Raw genomic sequence first — 15,729 nt, 5'->3', positions numbered from 1 at the left:
TATTAGTCTACTCTAGCTGTTGGTGACCATTGTGCATCGGAGTAAATTAAAAATGTAAGCCCTTTAAGAAATAACGCAAAACCATGGTTGAACTGATTTCTTGTCACAGTGGCCTGGTTCTCTTAAATATACTAAAAAAATCACTCATATTTTGTAAACCATAATTACTATGTTCACACATAGCACCTCAGCGACTAAACAAGAATTAATATAATGTCCAGCCTCTGCGACTTTCATAGAGAAATAAAGCTTTCACTTTGGGTCTTCCTAGTTCTGAATCAGCATTTCACGGTCTAGTAAAACTAGCGTATTGAATAGGAACCACAGCCCTCTTCCTTGACTAAGCTGATAAGGAAAACTGTAAATCAGGGGTCTTCAAACTTGGCCCTTTTATGACTTGTGGACTTCAACTCCCAGAATTCCTCAGCCAGCAAAGCTGGCTGAGGAATTCTGGGAGTTGAAGTCCACAAGTCATAAAAGGGCCAAGTTTGAAGACCCCTGCTGTAAATGGTAGCTCCTAAAGGACGGACGCTGGCCAAGGCAGGTTAAGCCGTCTCTTGATAAAACGCAACAATTTTTATGAAAAAGCTGGTTCCAAGCAATGCGGAGACGCAATTCTGAATAATAATCACCAAGACCGTAATTCTGAACCCAAGTTCACCGAGTAGAAAATAACAAAGCAAAGGCTCTCCGAAAACGAAGATAAAATTCAGAGCAGCGCCATTCATTCCAGCACTTCGTGTTGTTTTTTTTTTTTTTTGAACGCCTTCGACTTAGCCTACTACCCTGGCGACAGCCTGAGCTTGCCGCACATGCGCATACTGAACTCGTGGGGAGGGAGGGAGGGAGGTCACAGAGGTAGGCGTCTGATCGGTTCTCTTCCGGGCACTTTCCTGCGTGAGAGTCACGTGACGTCTTCCCTTTCCGGCCTCGCTTGCTGTCTGACTGGGCGCTCCTTAGGGGCTCGTTGCCGCGTGAGGAGAAGCCGTCGCCATCATGCCGGTCTACTTCCAGCGGCCCGAGAACGCCCTGAAGCGGGCGAATGGTGAGTGCGAACCTCTGAGGGTCGCTCAGATTAAAGCAGAGGCCGCCTCCGTTTCTTTTTCGTCTTCGCATCGCCTCCGGCTGGGCTTAAGGACGGGGATTGAGGCCTAAACTGCCACCAGACCCATAGCCACTCCCCCGCTTCCTCGCTTGGGGAGCGCGAACTGCCAGCCGTCAGTAGGAGCGGAAGAGGCCATTTATCCCACGAGCCATTTTAACATAAATTAGGTCTTTTGGTTCGTCTGGCGTCGTGCCACTTGCCCTTTCGGCCAAAATTTGGGTTGGGAGTGTGGCCACGAGGACAGAGAACATTTTTCTTCTTCTTCAACATGAAGTGGCAATAAAAAGCAAGCGTGAACTACGGCTGTCTCTGATGAGAGCCGCGTTGTGCTGGTCACACTTTTACTCAGATCGATGTTTTTTCTTTCTTCGTTCGTTATGGACTGTAAATTTCAACGGATGGCCTATTAAAATGTGCTTTTTTTTCCCCCTGAATATATTCACAACTCACGTTTCTGGTAGCTCTTAAAACTTATTCCGGTTTTCTAGAATCCGATTCATAATTAGAAAACATATTGAAGACATTTTTTCCCCAGATTTAGTCTTTGCCTGGTTAAGGGTAAAAAGTTATAAACACAGAAGGCGCAAATCATCTTGTCTTTTTTTTTCCTTCTCTCTCATATTTCAAGTCCAAAAAATAATAACTGCTTAATATAATATGGACTTTAAAAAGAACACTCCTCGTTAGAGGTGCTATAAAGAACTGCTGACACATTGAGACTTAAGAACAATTTTTGATTTCCAGTAGAAAAGCCGGTAGGGCGACCGCCTGGAAATCTCTGACAATTATTCAGTGTATTCATATTTATTTATTTTATCTATTGCACTATTGCAAAATGTTTATATATTTGTCATTAAAATGGAATTCATGTCCATCATATTTCCCCAGCACTCTTCTGATCTTTTGCGTGTCAACCTGAACATCCTAGTAAAACAACATATGGTGTTAACATATAGGGTTATAAACACTCCTTTTAATGTATATTTTTAATTCTGATATAAGCACTTTTACAAATTAAAGAACTGCTTGTAAAAATATGAAATAAGTATCCATTATAATTTGATGGAAGTATAGTCATTTGCCAAAATCTATTGTACGTCTGTTACAAACCAAAATTCAGTTAGATTTTGAATTTCATTTGCAAGAATTACTCAGTCCTTTTACCTACATTTTTCATTTTATTCATTTGTAAAAGATGCATATGTTGCAGTTTAGTATTAAAAAGTTCTTGACTTCCATATTTCCTGTTTATCTTCAACACAACATACCACACGATGTGAAATATGTTGATGACAAGCCATAGTTGAAAAATGGTGAATAAGATTTTACACATACACATTCAGTGTAGTAAGTATGGATAAATTTTGGCCTTTGCATCTAAATTAAGGGCAGCTTATTTTTATTTTTATCCTGCCATTTTTATAAATAACTCAAGGCAGCAAATAAATCTAATTCTCTTTCTTATATTCCTCACAACAACAACCCTGTAAAGTGAGTTGGACTGGCCAAAAATCATATGGAAACTAGAACAACAATAAGTTGTTTGCCAAATATTTAATTTAATAGGCTGGCATTATTTGTGTACAACTGTTGAGATGTAAGAATGTATAGGCTTGGAAAAATTGAACTATATGTTGTTTGTTTCTATCAATATATTAATGGTATAACAGCATATAAACAGTCTTAACAAAATGTAAATTACACTATTTGACACAAGGGACTTATAGAATAATATTTGTTTAAATATCACTTTATAAAAATGGCCTAAAGAATTCAGTGTGCCTTATTAATGAGGAAATTCACCCTGTTTAATACAATTTAATTGTACAAGTGCAAAAGGATAAACCAGTTCTACAGTTCTTGATTCCTTTCACATTGTTCTTACTGAACATAACACCGCAACTTTACACAGGTTATATACACATTCAGTACTAAAGGGTGAAGCCTGATTAATACAACATTCTAAATCATAATAATTTGTCGTAAAAAGTTTGGATTGGGCATTGTGAATTATCTGTATCCAGCCATTCTGTTTGTAAGCCATATTTAATATCTAGTATGCTGTGGAATTTACCAAATTTACTGTGGTCTGATAAAAATATGGTTTAGTAGACATGATTTAGCATGCTATGAAAATTTCAAAAAGTCAGACTGATGAATTGCAAATAATAAAATCTTACAAATATGAAGAAGGGTAACACAATCTTTGTATTTAACTAATGTAATTAGACAGCACTGGAATTCTAAAGACTAGGAAAAATACCTGGACATTAAGTTTAACTATAACAGTAGTCTATATGGCCTATACATAATTTTTATTTTTTGAGGATTATTTTATAGGATTGTTCCATTATTCCTGTTAAGTTAAATTTTATGGAACACAAAAGAAAAACTGTGCCTGTGTATGTATCTAAGCTAGTTTCCCCAAATTAGTACACTGTGTGTATTGGATTGTAGGTCCCATTAACTTTAGCCAACATGGCAAACATGTTTGAATGGAGCCGAATTGGAAATTATTTTTAGATATCAATCAATTTCTGATGCAACACCTAAAATACTAATTGAAAATTCTGAATGTAACAAATCAAGATACTAGGTATTCTGCTTAAGGAAAATACAAATTCATAGCAAATTTTGCTTTCCTGTTTTTTCGTGCTATGTATGCAAACAAGAAAACATGTTTGCCTATACTTACTGCTACTTATCCAATCTATAAAAAAAGCCAGTGAGGTAACTTTTAATTTTAGTCTTCAATTCTTATATGAAATAAAATAACAATTTTAGTGAATTTTCTTCAGCCATAGAAGCCCATAAAAATAAGATATCATTTTATCTATAAAACAGTATGCCAGTATACCAATAATAACAGCAGCAAAGTATATATATCTTTGTTTTCTAATTTATAAGCACAGTGCCAGCAACAGTTAATTTTAAATTCAAAAATGCAAAGCTGATTTTTTTCTTGTTTTGAATTAACAAAATACAAAAAAACAAAGAGTACCCAAAATTATAAAAGGGGATGAACGTGCAAGACATATATGAAGAATAACGTAGAGCAGATAGACAAGTTCTGTGGCATCACACACTGGACAATTTTTGGGCTCATTTCCTCATGCCTGCCAACTCTTCCATTTGGTCAGGAAAAAAAGGAAGTACTATAATATGATGCCTCCACCCCCAAACCTCACAGAGCATACCAGAAGGATATAATGGTCTATTGGGGTGTTTAAACATAATTGCTTTCATGATCCTTCCTCCCACTTGTAAATTTTATGGATGACCCAAGAGAGCTTTTATTTTTATGGGTTATATTTATCAATATTCTCCATATTAAAAATTAAAATTGATGCATTCATAGAATATTTATTGAATTATGGAAAACAATATTAAGCCGATTAGATAATATCAAAATATTTTTCATGTAAAAAATCCTATATTTTTATTAAAAATTAAGAATAACATTGTTTTAATTTTTTAAAAAAATATCTTTAATATCTGGTAAATAATTTTATTTTGTAGACTATTGTGAGTGTATTGGAGGCCTGAGACCTCTAATAAGAACTACATAGGTAGATTTCCCCTCGTTTCAATCCCCAAAAGTAATCATCCAGAATGATTAGAAGGGGGATTATTGTGTGACAAAAATGAAAGGAAATAAGGAGTAACACTCAGCAACATATTCTTTTATTTCTTCCTCAAATTATATAAATGGATTTTTAAAATGAAAAAACAAGGTCTGTTGAAAACTAATCATAATGGAAATGAAAATTCAGGTATCATTGTATTGGGTCCAGTATGGCAGAGATTCACCTTGCATGCATTCAGATTCCATGTTTCAAAATAGGACCTGCACTAAAGATTAATGTAATCAAAGCATTCTCAGAATCAGTTTCTTGAAATCTTTTTGAAACTTGGAATTTGTAGTTAAATCTCCAATCTGTTTATCCAGTCGTGAACATTATTTCACCTGTTGACCTTCAGATATCTATCAATAGTGTGGAGCTTCTAAATCTTTCTAAAAATGTTGGAATAATGTTTATCTTGAATTTTAAAATGGTTTATCTTTCCTTCCTTCCTGCCTTCCAAATTTAAATTATATACAATTAATTAACAATATTTAATACAATAAAGCAATATGTAAACTTAAAAAATAATAGAAATCAGACGTAAAGAAAAAAGGAAAAAATCTCAAAGAAAGAGAAAAAAAAGGAAAATATATTTTACATATATTATCTTAAGTAACTAGCATAATTATATAATTATGCTGGTTATTTAACAACTGATCCTTATTTTTTACAAGCAGCCTGGTGCTGGGCTTAATTTAATCATATATACTAGTTCAATATAGCTTATTTTTAAAAAAATACACAATCTTCAGTGGAATTGAGCATTAACCATTGTTCATTTTTCTAGAATTTCTTGAGGTTGGGAAGAAACAGCCTGCTCTTGATGTTCTGTATGATGTTATGAAAAGTAAAAAACACCGAACATGGCAAAAGATCCACGAACCAATTATGCTAAAATATTTAGAGCTGTGTGTGGACCTCCGGAAGAGCCACCTGGCAAAGGAAGGATTATATCAGTACAAGAATATATGCCAGCAGGTAAGAACTTTTAAAGTTTAATCATACTAATAATTGGAAATTAAATATCAGCATTTTAATAACAAATGCATGTAGAGAATCTGAAATATACTTTTCTTGGTAAGCTATTATATGATAACAGTTATTTGAAGAATAACTTGTCAGGACTCATCTAGGTAGATATGCTTCATATTATAATTGGTTTTTGTTATTAGTAGGTTTCTTTGGAACCTGAATAATGGAGCAAGGCTTTCACTGTCTTATTTATTACTATATGAAGTTAATATATTTTATTAAAATTTGAATTTTCTATATAGATTTTGTCCCTGATTAAGAAAAGCTGCTTTAGCTCTTCTGATTTTGATACAGGTGAATATTAAGTCCTTGGAGGATGTAGTACGAGCTTATTTAAAATTAGCAGAAGAAAAAACTGAAGCTGCTAAAGAAGAATCTCAACAGATGGTCCTAGATATAGAAGATCTTGATAATATTCAGACTCCAGAAAGGTAAAAGTGATGCTCACCTTTGATTATATTAATTTGGTTCATGTTAAATGTATTTGTTTTTAAATGATACTGCTTATTTGTGATCTGATTCCCCTCACATGAAAGCCTTTACCAAGCTGAATCTTTTCTGGATTAGTCTGTGTGTCAGATTGTATTTTAGCATTTTGAGTCATGACAATTTTACATCTGTCCTCCCCAAAATTTGTATTATAAGTCCTTCGTAGATACATTTAACGGCACTGTAACGTTTCTTGGTTATCACTTGATCTGTTGTAACAAGCAAGAATAATGTGATAAAATATTATACAATTATTTAATATAAAATACTCTTTGTTTCTTAGTGTTCTCTTAAGTGCTGTAAGTGGGGAAGATACCCAAGATCGTACTGATCGGTTACTTTTGACTCCATGGGTTAAGTTTCTGTGGGAATCATACAGGCAGTGTTTGGATCTTCTCAGAAACAATTCCAGAGTAGAGAGACTCTATCATGATATTGCCCAACAAGGTAACATTTAAACATTACAGTATCTCTATGTAATATATATGTGATTGATTCAACTTCTGATAGAATGACTTGTTTAAAACAATGAATTATAATCTTATCCTGATAAATATTTTAATAATTCAAGAAAAATCTAGCTTTTCATTAAGAGAATATGTGGAACAAATAACTCTCTCCAGGTGATTGATGTCAGTAATATTTTTAGCATGTTCATAAGTGCTAAAATATAAATTTGAAATAATTTAATCTTGCAGCTTTCAAGTTCTGTTTGCAATATACTCGTAAGGCTGAATTTCGTAAACTCTGTGACAATTTAAGAATGCATTTGGGTCAAATTCAGCGTCATCACAATCAAAGTACAGCAATCAACCTCAATAATCCAGAAAGTCAGTCAATGCATTTGGAAACTAGGCTTGTACAATTGGACAGTGCTATCAGCATGGAGTTGTGGCAGGTACATACATAATACAGTATCTAAGCATTGTAATATTTCTTCATTTTCTGTCTTCATTTAACTTTAAATTCCCTTTTATGCATTGAGACATTTTAGTCAGCCATTGAAATCGCTTTACAATCCATTCCTGTTCTACTTAATGATTAGGATTGATCTGAGACAAATTCAGGTGCCAGACTAAGATATATATCTAGATTCAGCATGTGTACCTTCTCTCAAAAGTAGATCCTGTAAATGAAGCAGAGCCATTTTCAATACAAGGGTTGTTTAAATTGCCCAGAATGTAAATCAAGAAGACATGGCTTTCTAAGGCAAAGGAAAAAAGCTGTGAAAAGAACGAGAGGAGAAAAGGTGATGGAGACAAATTTCAGAGAAGGAGGAAGGGGAAGGAGGACTGGGAAGGTGACTGGGGAAGAGATCACAGTGATGGAAACTAAAATACAAAGAAAGCAGTAGGCAGGCTCCCAAGTTATTGAAGCAGAATCATTGTAGAAGTTAGGAGCTGCTCAGAAAAGGTCAACGTAGAGACAGAGTAACTTCTGTAAGGGGAAACAAGTACCCTAGACAATGGGCAGGAGAAGATTGTTGCAAATTATCCGGAGGGTTGAGAGCCAGAGATTAGAAGCATTAGGATTTTTAAGACCAGTTCTTATCCTCTCAAAACCAAAGAGCATTTGATGCCTTGGGACATAGCTTCCATCCTACTTAGCTTACACTTACAGCCCCCTCTAAAAAAGTTAAAACATTCCCAATTCTGTTTTAGTGCTCCAACCATCTTCCTTCTAGGACTTCTGCCTCATAGCCCCGAGATATTCTGAACTCTAATTCTTTTTTTATTTGTATCCCACCTTTATTATTTTTACAAATAACTCAAGGTGGCAAACATCCAACACATCTTCCTCCCCCTATTTTTCCCAAAACAACAACCCTGTGAGGTGAATTGTGCTGAGAAAGAGTGATTGGCCCAAGATCAGCCCACTGGCTTTCGTGGCTGAGGCAGGGCTAGAACTCGCGGTCTCCCTGTTTTCAGCCTGACACCTGAACCACTAGACCCAAAGTGGCTCTATTCAGTTGAGTATTGTGAGAGTGTATAATATATTTCCCAATTTGAGGTTGGGGGTTCTTTCCTAACCAATAATGAATGAAATTTGTTTTGGCTTTATCAATGGATAAGACAATGATAGGGGATGAATTAATTCCATAGGTGCAAATCAGATTTGATAAAACAATACTAAAAGTAAATGGATGTACAATATATTTGTAATGGAGGTTTTCCAAATATGCTTAGATCCTAGTAGTAACAATAAACACATGTATGTTACATAGGTCTACTAGATTTCAGTGTGATATTCCTTAAATTTTTCCCTTGTGGTAAGTTAACATATAGTTGTTTGTTTTTTTAGGAAGCTTTTAAAGCTGTGGAAGATATACATGGGCTATTTTCCTTATCCAAAAAGCCACCAAAGCCCCAGCTGATGGCAAATTATTACCACAAAGTTTCTACTGTATTTTGGAAATCAGGAAATGCACTCTTTCATGCATCTACTCTTCATCGTCTTTATCATCTTTCAAGAGAAATGCGAAAAAATCTCACGCAAGAGGAGATGCAGAGGTGGGAAAAATCCATGGCTTGGAGCAATTTTGTTTTTGGAATCACTAATAGCAGTTTTGAACTTCCATTTAGCTATATTCAATATTATTTTAGTGGACTTTATAAAACAACAGTGGAATTTTTCCTGCTCTGTTCCTTGCGTATAGCTAAAGTTTCTCAGGAAGGTCCAAAAGATAAAAGGGAGTATGGCTGGAGGAGAAAAATAAATAGATTATGTTGATACATGCATGCTATTGGCATAATGAGTGCACTGTTTTAGCTAAAGAAATGTAGAGGTAGGAGAGTGGAAGGTGCTTTTTTAACTGTTTAAATGTAAACAGTAGGGATCCTATTCCAAATCATCTTATTTCTCTTGTTTGTAGGATGTCAACAAGAGTACTTTTGGCTACTCTGTCAATTCCAATAACTCCTGAACGAACTGACATTGCTCGGCTTTTGGACATGGATGGCATAATTGTTGAAAAGCAACGCCGATTGGCAACATTGTTAGGACTTCAGGCTCCACCTACTCGGATTTCTCTTATTAATGATATGGTAAATACTTTCCATAAACATGTTTCTGTTGCTAGTTTATGTTATGCAGACTTCATTTGCATCAAGTGACATTTTAGCCCTTCCAGCATATAGAGGTGTTACTTGTAAATTAGAATATGCTTAATATAGATACCAGTGTGTTATAATCTTTAAGTATTAAAATGTGCTTGCATGTGTATGAAACCCCATCTGAGAAAAGTTATTAGTGTTAACAATTGTTTTTATTTCATGTTTCATAGGTGAGATTTAATGTAGTTCAGTATGTTGTCCCAGAGGTAAAAGAGCTTTATAACTGGCTTGAGGTAGATTTTCATCCACTGAAGTTATGTGGCCGTGTATGCAAGGTAAGATTTTGAGACAGATACCAATACAAATGATAGTTTATAGTAAATGAGCTTTTGATTAAGTTGAACTGTGAAAAGATATGCTATATCTTGATTATTTTGTGAAAAAAATTCTTACTGTTTTACTTACATAGCTTCCCATCTCACAACAGTGAATCTGGGCTAAGTCCCATATTAATCCCATATATTTATATTGCTTTATAGGAGATTTTCTTTTAAAAAGTCTGTAAATGAAACAGTCTATTGTTGCCAATTCTTCAATAAGTTTTCTTTCTAATAAACTATATTTTTTAAATTATACATAGTATTCAGAAGTGTTTATTAATTAATGAAATGTTAAATGATTTTGTATTTACCCAGTTGGTACAGAATCAAATAGCAAATTTTAATTCTTCACCGTATTGATAAATAATGTTGTAGGAAAAACTATTGCAGGATTTTATGTTTCAATACTATTCATGGAAATAGCAGTTATCTTTTGTTCAGCAGTAATTTCTGACATCTAGAATTCCTTCACAATTACAAAATATAGCATATTTCTGTTTTTTAACATTTATTAAATAATAGATGATGGTTAATTAGCATATCATATATTGTCATTAGGGACGCGGTGGCTCAGTGGGTTAGGACGCTGAGCTCTCAGATCAGATGGTCGGCAGTTTGGCAGGTCGAATCCTGAGTGCCGCGTAACAGAGTGAGTGCCTGTTACTCGTCCCAGCTTCTGCCAACCTAGCAGTTCGAAAGCACGTAAAAATGCAAGTAGAAAAATAGGGACCACTACGGTGGGAAGGTAACAGCGTTCCGTGCGCCTTTGGCGTCTAGTCATGCTGGCCACATGACCATGGAGACGTCCTCAGACAAGTGCTGGCTCTTCGGCTTTGAAACGGAGATGAGCACCAGGGCCTAGAGTTGGAAATGACCAGCACGCATGTGCGGGGGAACCTTTACCTTTACCTTATATTGTCATTGCCAATAATAGTTAATCATTTTAACTTGATAAATGCTTGTTGAAATAGTGAAATAATTATTAGCACTGAGCTAATTAATATTTGTGGCCTTAAGTGCTTCTTTTCCTAGAAAATGCTATGCATATTTTTCAGTGATTTTCATTTCTAGGCATGTTCCTATGTATTACTGAGAGAGCAGTTGTAGGGTATCAAGTGAGAAGAAGTGCATCATTCATATATGTATATTTTGCACTCTGTGTGTGTGCGAGAGAGAGACAGACACAGAGAATGATACATGTATGAATGTGTTCTATACCAGCCTGCTACCGGCCCTGCAGATAAGGCAGGGACAACCCCTTTTACAAGAAGGCAAGAGGCTGGAACTAAGCCTGCCAAATTTATTAACATAAAAACATAAACAGAGCAAAGACAGCAAACACGAAGCATGAAACAGGAACTATTCAAACGGTTGCCTTCAGCAAACCAGCCCTCCCACGCATTCCCCTTTTATACAGTTCAGGGCGTGGCTTCTCTGCCTCCTTCCGAGGTGCCCCATTGCCTTCCTCTGTTTACTCCTGATTGACTGCCTCCTGCGTCGGGCGTCCTTGAACAGGGCCAGCTGTGGGTCATCTTCATCCACGCTGTCAGGCTCACACAGCTGGGTCTGCGTCGTGACCAGATGAGAGGGGCCTGGCTGGGGGCTCTCATCAGCAAGCTCTCTCAGCAACCCCCTCAGCAACCTCTCCAACACCCCCCTCCTCCTCCTCTGAGTTGTCCGACCCAAATGCCGAACCCACAGGCTGACCCTGAATCACAACAGAATGATACATTGATCAACATGTACAGATTTTTTACTTTCATTGTAATATGAGTGCATTATTGGAAAGAAATGGTTTGAGCAATCAAGTGAGAAAAACGTACTGTCTATATCAACCCTACTATCATTTACCGATGTACTGATTCTGTACAGGTTTTAAACTGGGTAAGAGATCAATCCGAGAAAGAGCCAGAATTGCAATTATATATTCCTCATCTGCAAAACAACACCATCCTTAGACTACTTCAGCAGGTATGGTTCTAAAACAATACTTTAAAATATTGTAATTTTTTTCACTATGCATCTTTAATATACCTGTATTACTAATTTATCCATCTGAAAGCATTAAAGGTCTTTTGATTCTAAAGCACATATCATTGACCTGCTTCCTTTGCTCTGGTAAGCAGTGTTATTTCTGGTGTGCTAAAGGGAGATTGTGAAGGCTAATTAGCAGCTTTGCTTCATTTAGAATTGCTGCCAGTCTCCTTCATACATGGTTGCTGCTCAGAATAGTGAAGGGTGTTTTTTTTAAATAAATGGTAATTGCTAATAGCAAGTACTATTTATATTTGAATAATTATTGTTGATCTTGAAATTCTTAAAGTTGATTGAGTTCTTTAAAAAATTGGAGCATTAAGAACTGGTATGATTTATTGGAAAGAGATGAATATTTCTGTATTTTTGCAGGTGGCTCAGATTTATCAAAGCATTGAATTTACTCGCCTGACGACTTTGGTTCCTTTTGTGGATGCTTTCCAATTAGAGCGTGCCATTGTTGATGCAGCCAGACACTGTGATTTACAAGTAAGTGATATGGATAAGTGTCAGATATTTCTGCATATTTATGTTTTTCTTTAAATCTGAATTTTTCATTAATAAAAACTGAAAATAGCAGGTATACATCTTACTGTCAGCCCTCCCAGGTAAAACAGACAGGAAACATAAGACAGGATGAGCTAATTCTATTTTATTAAAAGGCTATATTAACAGAATCTTGCAAGTCTGAAAATACAAATCTTGTCCCACCATTTTCAGATCAATTAGGGTGAGTGTTTCCTAAATTTCTTCTGATCTTCAGCGGTTGAGGGCTACCACTTCTACCTGATAATTTCCTAGACAGCATCTCTCCCCCTCATTCATCAAGATCATTCTCACATAGCTTTATTCTTATGGATCCCAAACAAGCAGTTTCAATATATTTTGCTTACATAGAAGAAGGTATAAATTAAAAGCTATCACTCTGAATTACCTTCGGCATAAAGAGTGAAAAACTCTGCTAGATAATCCAAATGAGTATATTCCCCAACTACTGATATTTAGAAGTATAAATGGACATAATCACAATATCTCACTGAACAAACTTTATTTTTAACTCCTTATTTCTGGCAGTATATTGTTAGTTGGTTAAATAGCGAGACATTAACCTTGCCAAAAAAAAATGTCTTTGTTGGAGAATGTAGAATGTTTCATCTTAGATGGCTTGACATGCAGGTATGTATCGTTTAAAAGCAGGATACAATTTTATTTTAAAATTTTGCAAGTTTGGATGACAAAAAATTAGAACAGAATATACTGTTTTTGAAATGAATTCTTAACATTCTAAGTGCTTAAGTGCCGTAATATAGCAATAGCACTTAGACTTATATCCTGCTTCACAGTGCTTTATAGTCCTCTCTAAGGAGTTTACATAGTCACAATCTGGGTCCTCATTTTACCGACCTCAGAAGGATGGAAGGCTGAGTCAACCTTGAGCCAGAGAGAATCAAACTGCTGAACTTGGCAGTAGGCAGTCAACATAATTAGCCTGCAATACTGCATTCTAACCACTGTGCCACCACGGCTCTTAACATAATAATAGTGGGTCAGTGCAAAGGGATTATATGAATACACTGTAAACAATTATTACTGAGTTTCTGAATTACTGATTTCTACTGACTTTACTTTTTAAAGGTTCGCATTGATCATACCACCCGAACATTAAGTTTTGGGTCCGATTTAAACTATTGCACCCGAGAAGATGCTCCTCTTGGACCTCAGCTGCAGAGCATGCCCTCTGAGCAGATTAGGAACCAGCTGACAGCCATGTCATCTGCACTTGCAAAGGCTCTAGAATTTATTAAGCCACCTCATATATTGGTAAATCATAGCTTTTGGTTTGCTTTTTAAAAGTATTGTGTATCTTGGGGAAGCTTTGGTGTGCTCAGTTATAACTAAAGTGCTTCTTTTCTTCTGATTCTGATTCATTCTTGTTTCTCTAGTAAATTGGGGTCCTTCCCGTGATTCTAGTCCCGGATAGAAGGAACTGAATTACCAATAATCTTTTGGTCAATAAAACTTAACAATTGAGTCAATAAAAGTTTTATGTTTTAGTAAAGGGTAGTGGCTGCCTGAGTGAATCTGAGGACTGCTTTCAGAGTACAGGACTGTCACAATAGGCCAACATAAAGGGTCAAAGGGTCAATGAAAGTTCTCATTCTTACACAGGAAATTTTTGGGTTGCAATTGCAGTTAGGATCAGGATTGCCATTGCTAAGCAATGTGGTCATAAAAGTGTGATATCATGGGGCAACATCGCCTAGCGACAGCAGTCCCAAGCAGAACCTGGTTGCCATTGTGACCGCCAAATGTGTGGGGAGAAACTGAAGTATCCTACTTGCAGGTCAGTGATCAAAGAGTGAAGCTACTATCTCAGGCATAATACAAAATTTCATAGAAGATCAGATTGCTGATTTTCTAAATGTTGCTGTATTTTCACTCCCAGAAAGAAGAGGAAAATAATAGGTTTTCTGCCTAGAATATCCAAATAAGTTACCTTAACTGTAAGTTGGTTGGCAATAGACATGGAGTGCTATTTGCTATTCTACTTCAGGCAACAAAATACTTGGGGCCTGGGGGGGGGGGGAGGAATGTAGAAGAATAATGATCTAGAGCAACTACAGGCAGTCCTTGACTTGCAACCATTTGTTTAGCGACCGGTCAAAGTTACCACGGCAGGAAAAAAGTGACTTATGACCGTTTTTCATACTTAACATCCATTGCAGCAACCAGAGTTCTCCAAAATGTAATTGGTAGACTTAACTCTAAAAGAATCAAGAAATAGACAGTAGAGAAGAGCTAATTCTTATTGGTACACTAATCAATGTGTACAGTAAAATATATCATGAATGACTAATATTTATTTACATATTTGCAATGAATTTCCTAAAAGCTTTCAGTTAGGTTTTTTTCTTTGATGGGCATATTTGGAATTGTGAGAAATTTTCTCAGGAGTTTTGCAAAGGTCTATTGAGTGGTTGGCCCACAGCTGTTTTAGAGTTCCATTTTACTGGAATTCTGTCAGCCATCCTCTTTCTACAGGATACTCTTTACCACTCTTGCTAAACTTTGTTGTTTTTTTAGTCCTTTCTGCTGATCTAAATAAATAGTATTGTTCTGAATTTTGATAATGTAATTGTCTCTTACAGCATTTGAATTAAAAAATAATCTTGTTATGTTAACCTTTATTCAGCTAGAAAAGGAAGAACAACATCAACAGGCAGTTACAGCTTACTTAAAAAATTCAAGGAAAGAACATCAGCGTATCCTTGCTCGCAGGCAAACTATTGAAGAAAGAAAGGAACGTCTTGAGAGTTTGAACATTCAGCGTGAAAAAGAAGAGCTGGAGCAGCGTGAAGCTGAACTCCAAAAAGTTCGCAAAGCTGAAGAAGAGAGATTGCGCCAGGAGGCAAAAGAGCGTGAAAAAGAGCGTATTCTGCAGGAACATGAGCAAATTAAAAAGAAAACTGTTCGTGAACGTTTGGAGCAGATTAAGAAGACAGAGCTGGGAGCCAAGGCCTTCAAAGATATTGATATTGAGGTAAGGAGGGTTATTTCTGTGTAGTAATCTGTTACTTTTTAACTTATGGCCTGGCCTCCTGGTAAGGGCAAATTTTCTGAACAAGTGAAAATAATGATGCGCTGTCTATGCCATGCTGCCTGAAATCTTTTCAGGTAGGAATAAAAGGACTATAACTCAAAAGCAAGTTTTCTGTTCCCACTGTGCTAACGTGAAGAAATTTAGTTTGGGTTTTCAGACTTGTGCTATTCTAGCATTCATTCCTGATCCTTCCTAAAGTGTGTATTCCCAGTTAAACCACTCACAGGCTTGTCTTCCATCTTGTCTGGATTAGGTTTCCTAACTTTAATGTGTTTTCCCCAGTTTGACTTTAAGCACTATCTATGACAGACATGTCAAACACAAGGCCCGGGGGCCGGATCCGGCCCGTGGAGTGGTTTCATGTGGCCCGCGAAGCCATCCTGGAAAAAGTGAGGGAACGGCCCCCACT

At 36.2% G+C, this 15,729-nt stretch overlaps 1 protein-coding gene across 2 annotated transcripts in view; it reads left to right on the top strand.

The window, feature by feature from the left end:
- The first annotated feature begins 929 nt into the window (after window positions 1-929).
- Window positions 930-15,729, top strand: part of EIF3A (eukaryotic translation initiation factor 3 subunit A) — a 32,932-nt gene continuing 18,132 nt past the window's right edge. For both annotated transcript variants that reach the window (XR_014492618.1, XM_083363468.1), the window contains exons 1-12: window positions 930-1,045; window positions 5,519-5,709; window positions 6,058-6,194; window positions 6,536-6,699; window positions 6,951-7,150; window positions 8,554-8,762; window positions 9,125-9,296; window positions 9,536-9,640; window positions 11,558-11,656; window positions 12,092-12,208; window positions 13,355-13,540; window positions 14,913-15,260. Coding sequence is in view for 1 of the 2 variants with exons in the window: in XM_083363468.1 (XP_083219594.1) it covers window positions 997-1,045; window positions 5,519-5,709; window positions 6,058-6,194; window positions 6,536-6,699; window positions 6,951-7,150; window positions 8,554-8,762; window positions 9,125-9,296; window positions 9,536-9,640; window positions 11,558-11,656; window positions 12,092-12,208; window positions 13,355-13,540; window positions 14,913-15,260 (1,977 nt within the window). In the remaining variant the exon portion in view is untranslated. The remainder of the gene's footprint in view (window positions 1,046-5,518; window positions 5,710-6,057; window positions 6,195-6,535; window positions 6,700-6,950; window positions 7,151-8,553; window positions 8,763-9,124; window positions 9,297-9,535; window positions 9,641-11,557; window positions 11,657-12,091; window positions 12,209-13,354; window positions 13,541-14,912; window positions 15,261-15,729) is intronic.

Source organism: Vipera ursinii (assembly GCF_947247035.1).
Source record: "Vipera ursinii genome assembly, chromosome: 5".
NCBI lineage: Eukaryota > Metazoa > Chordata > Lepidosauria > Squamata > Viperidae > Vipera > Vipera ursinii.
The sequence above is the reverse complement of the archived record's forward strand: the minus strand, read 5'-3'. Positions and strand labels throughout refer to the sequence as shown.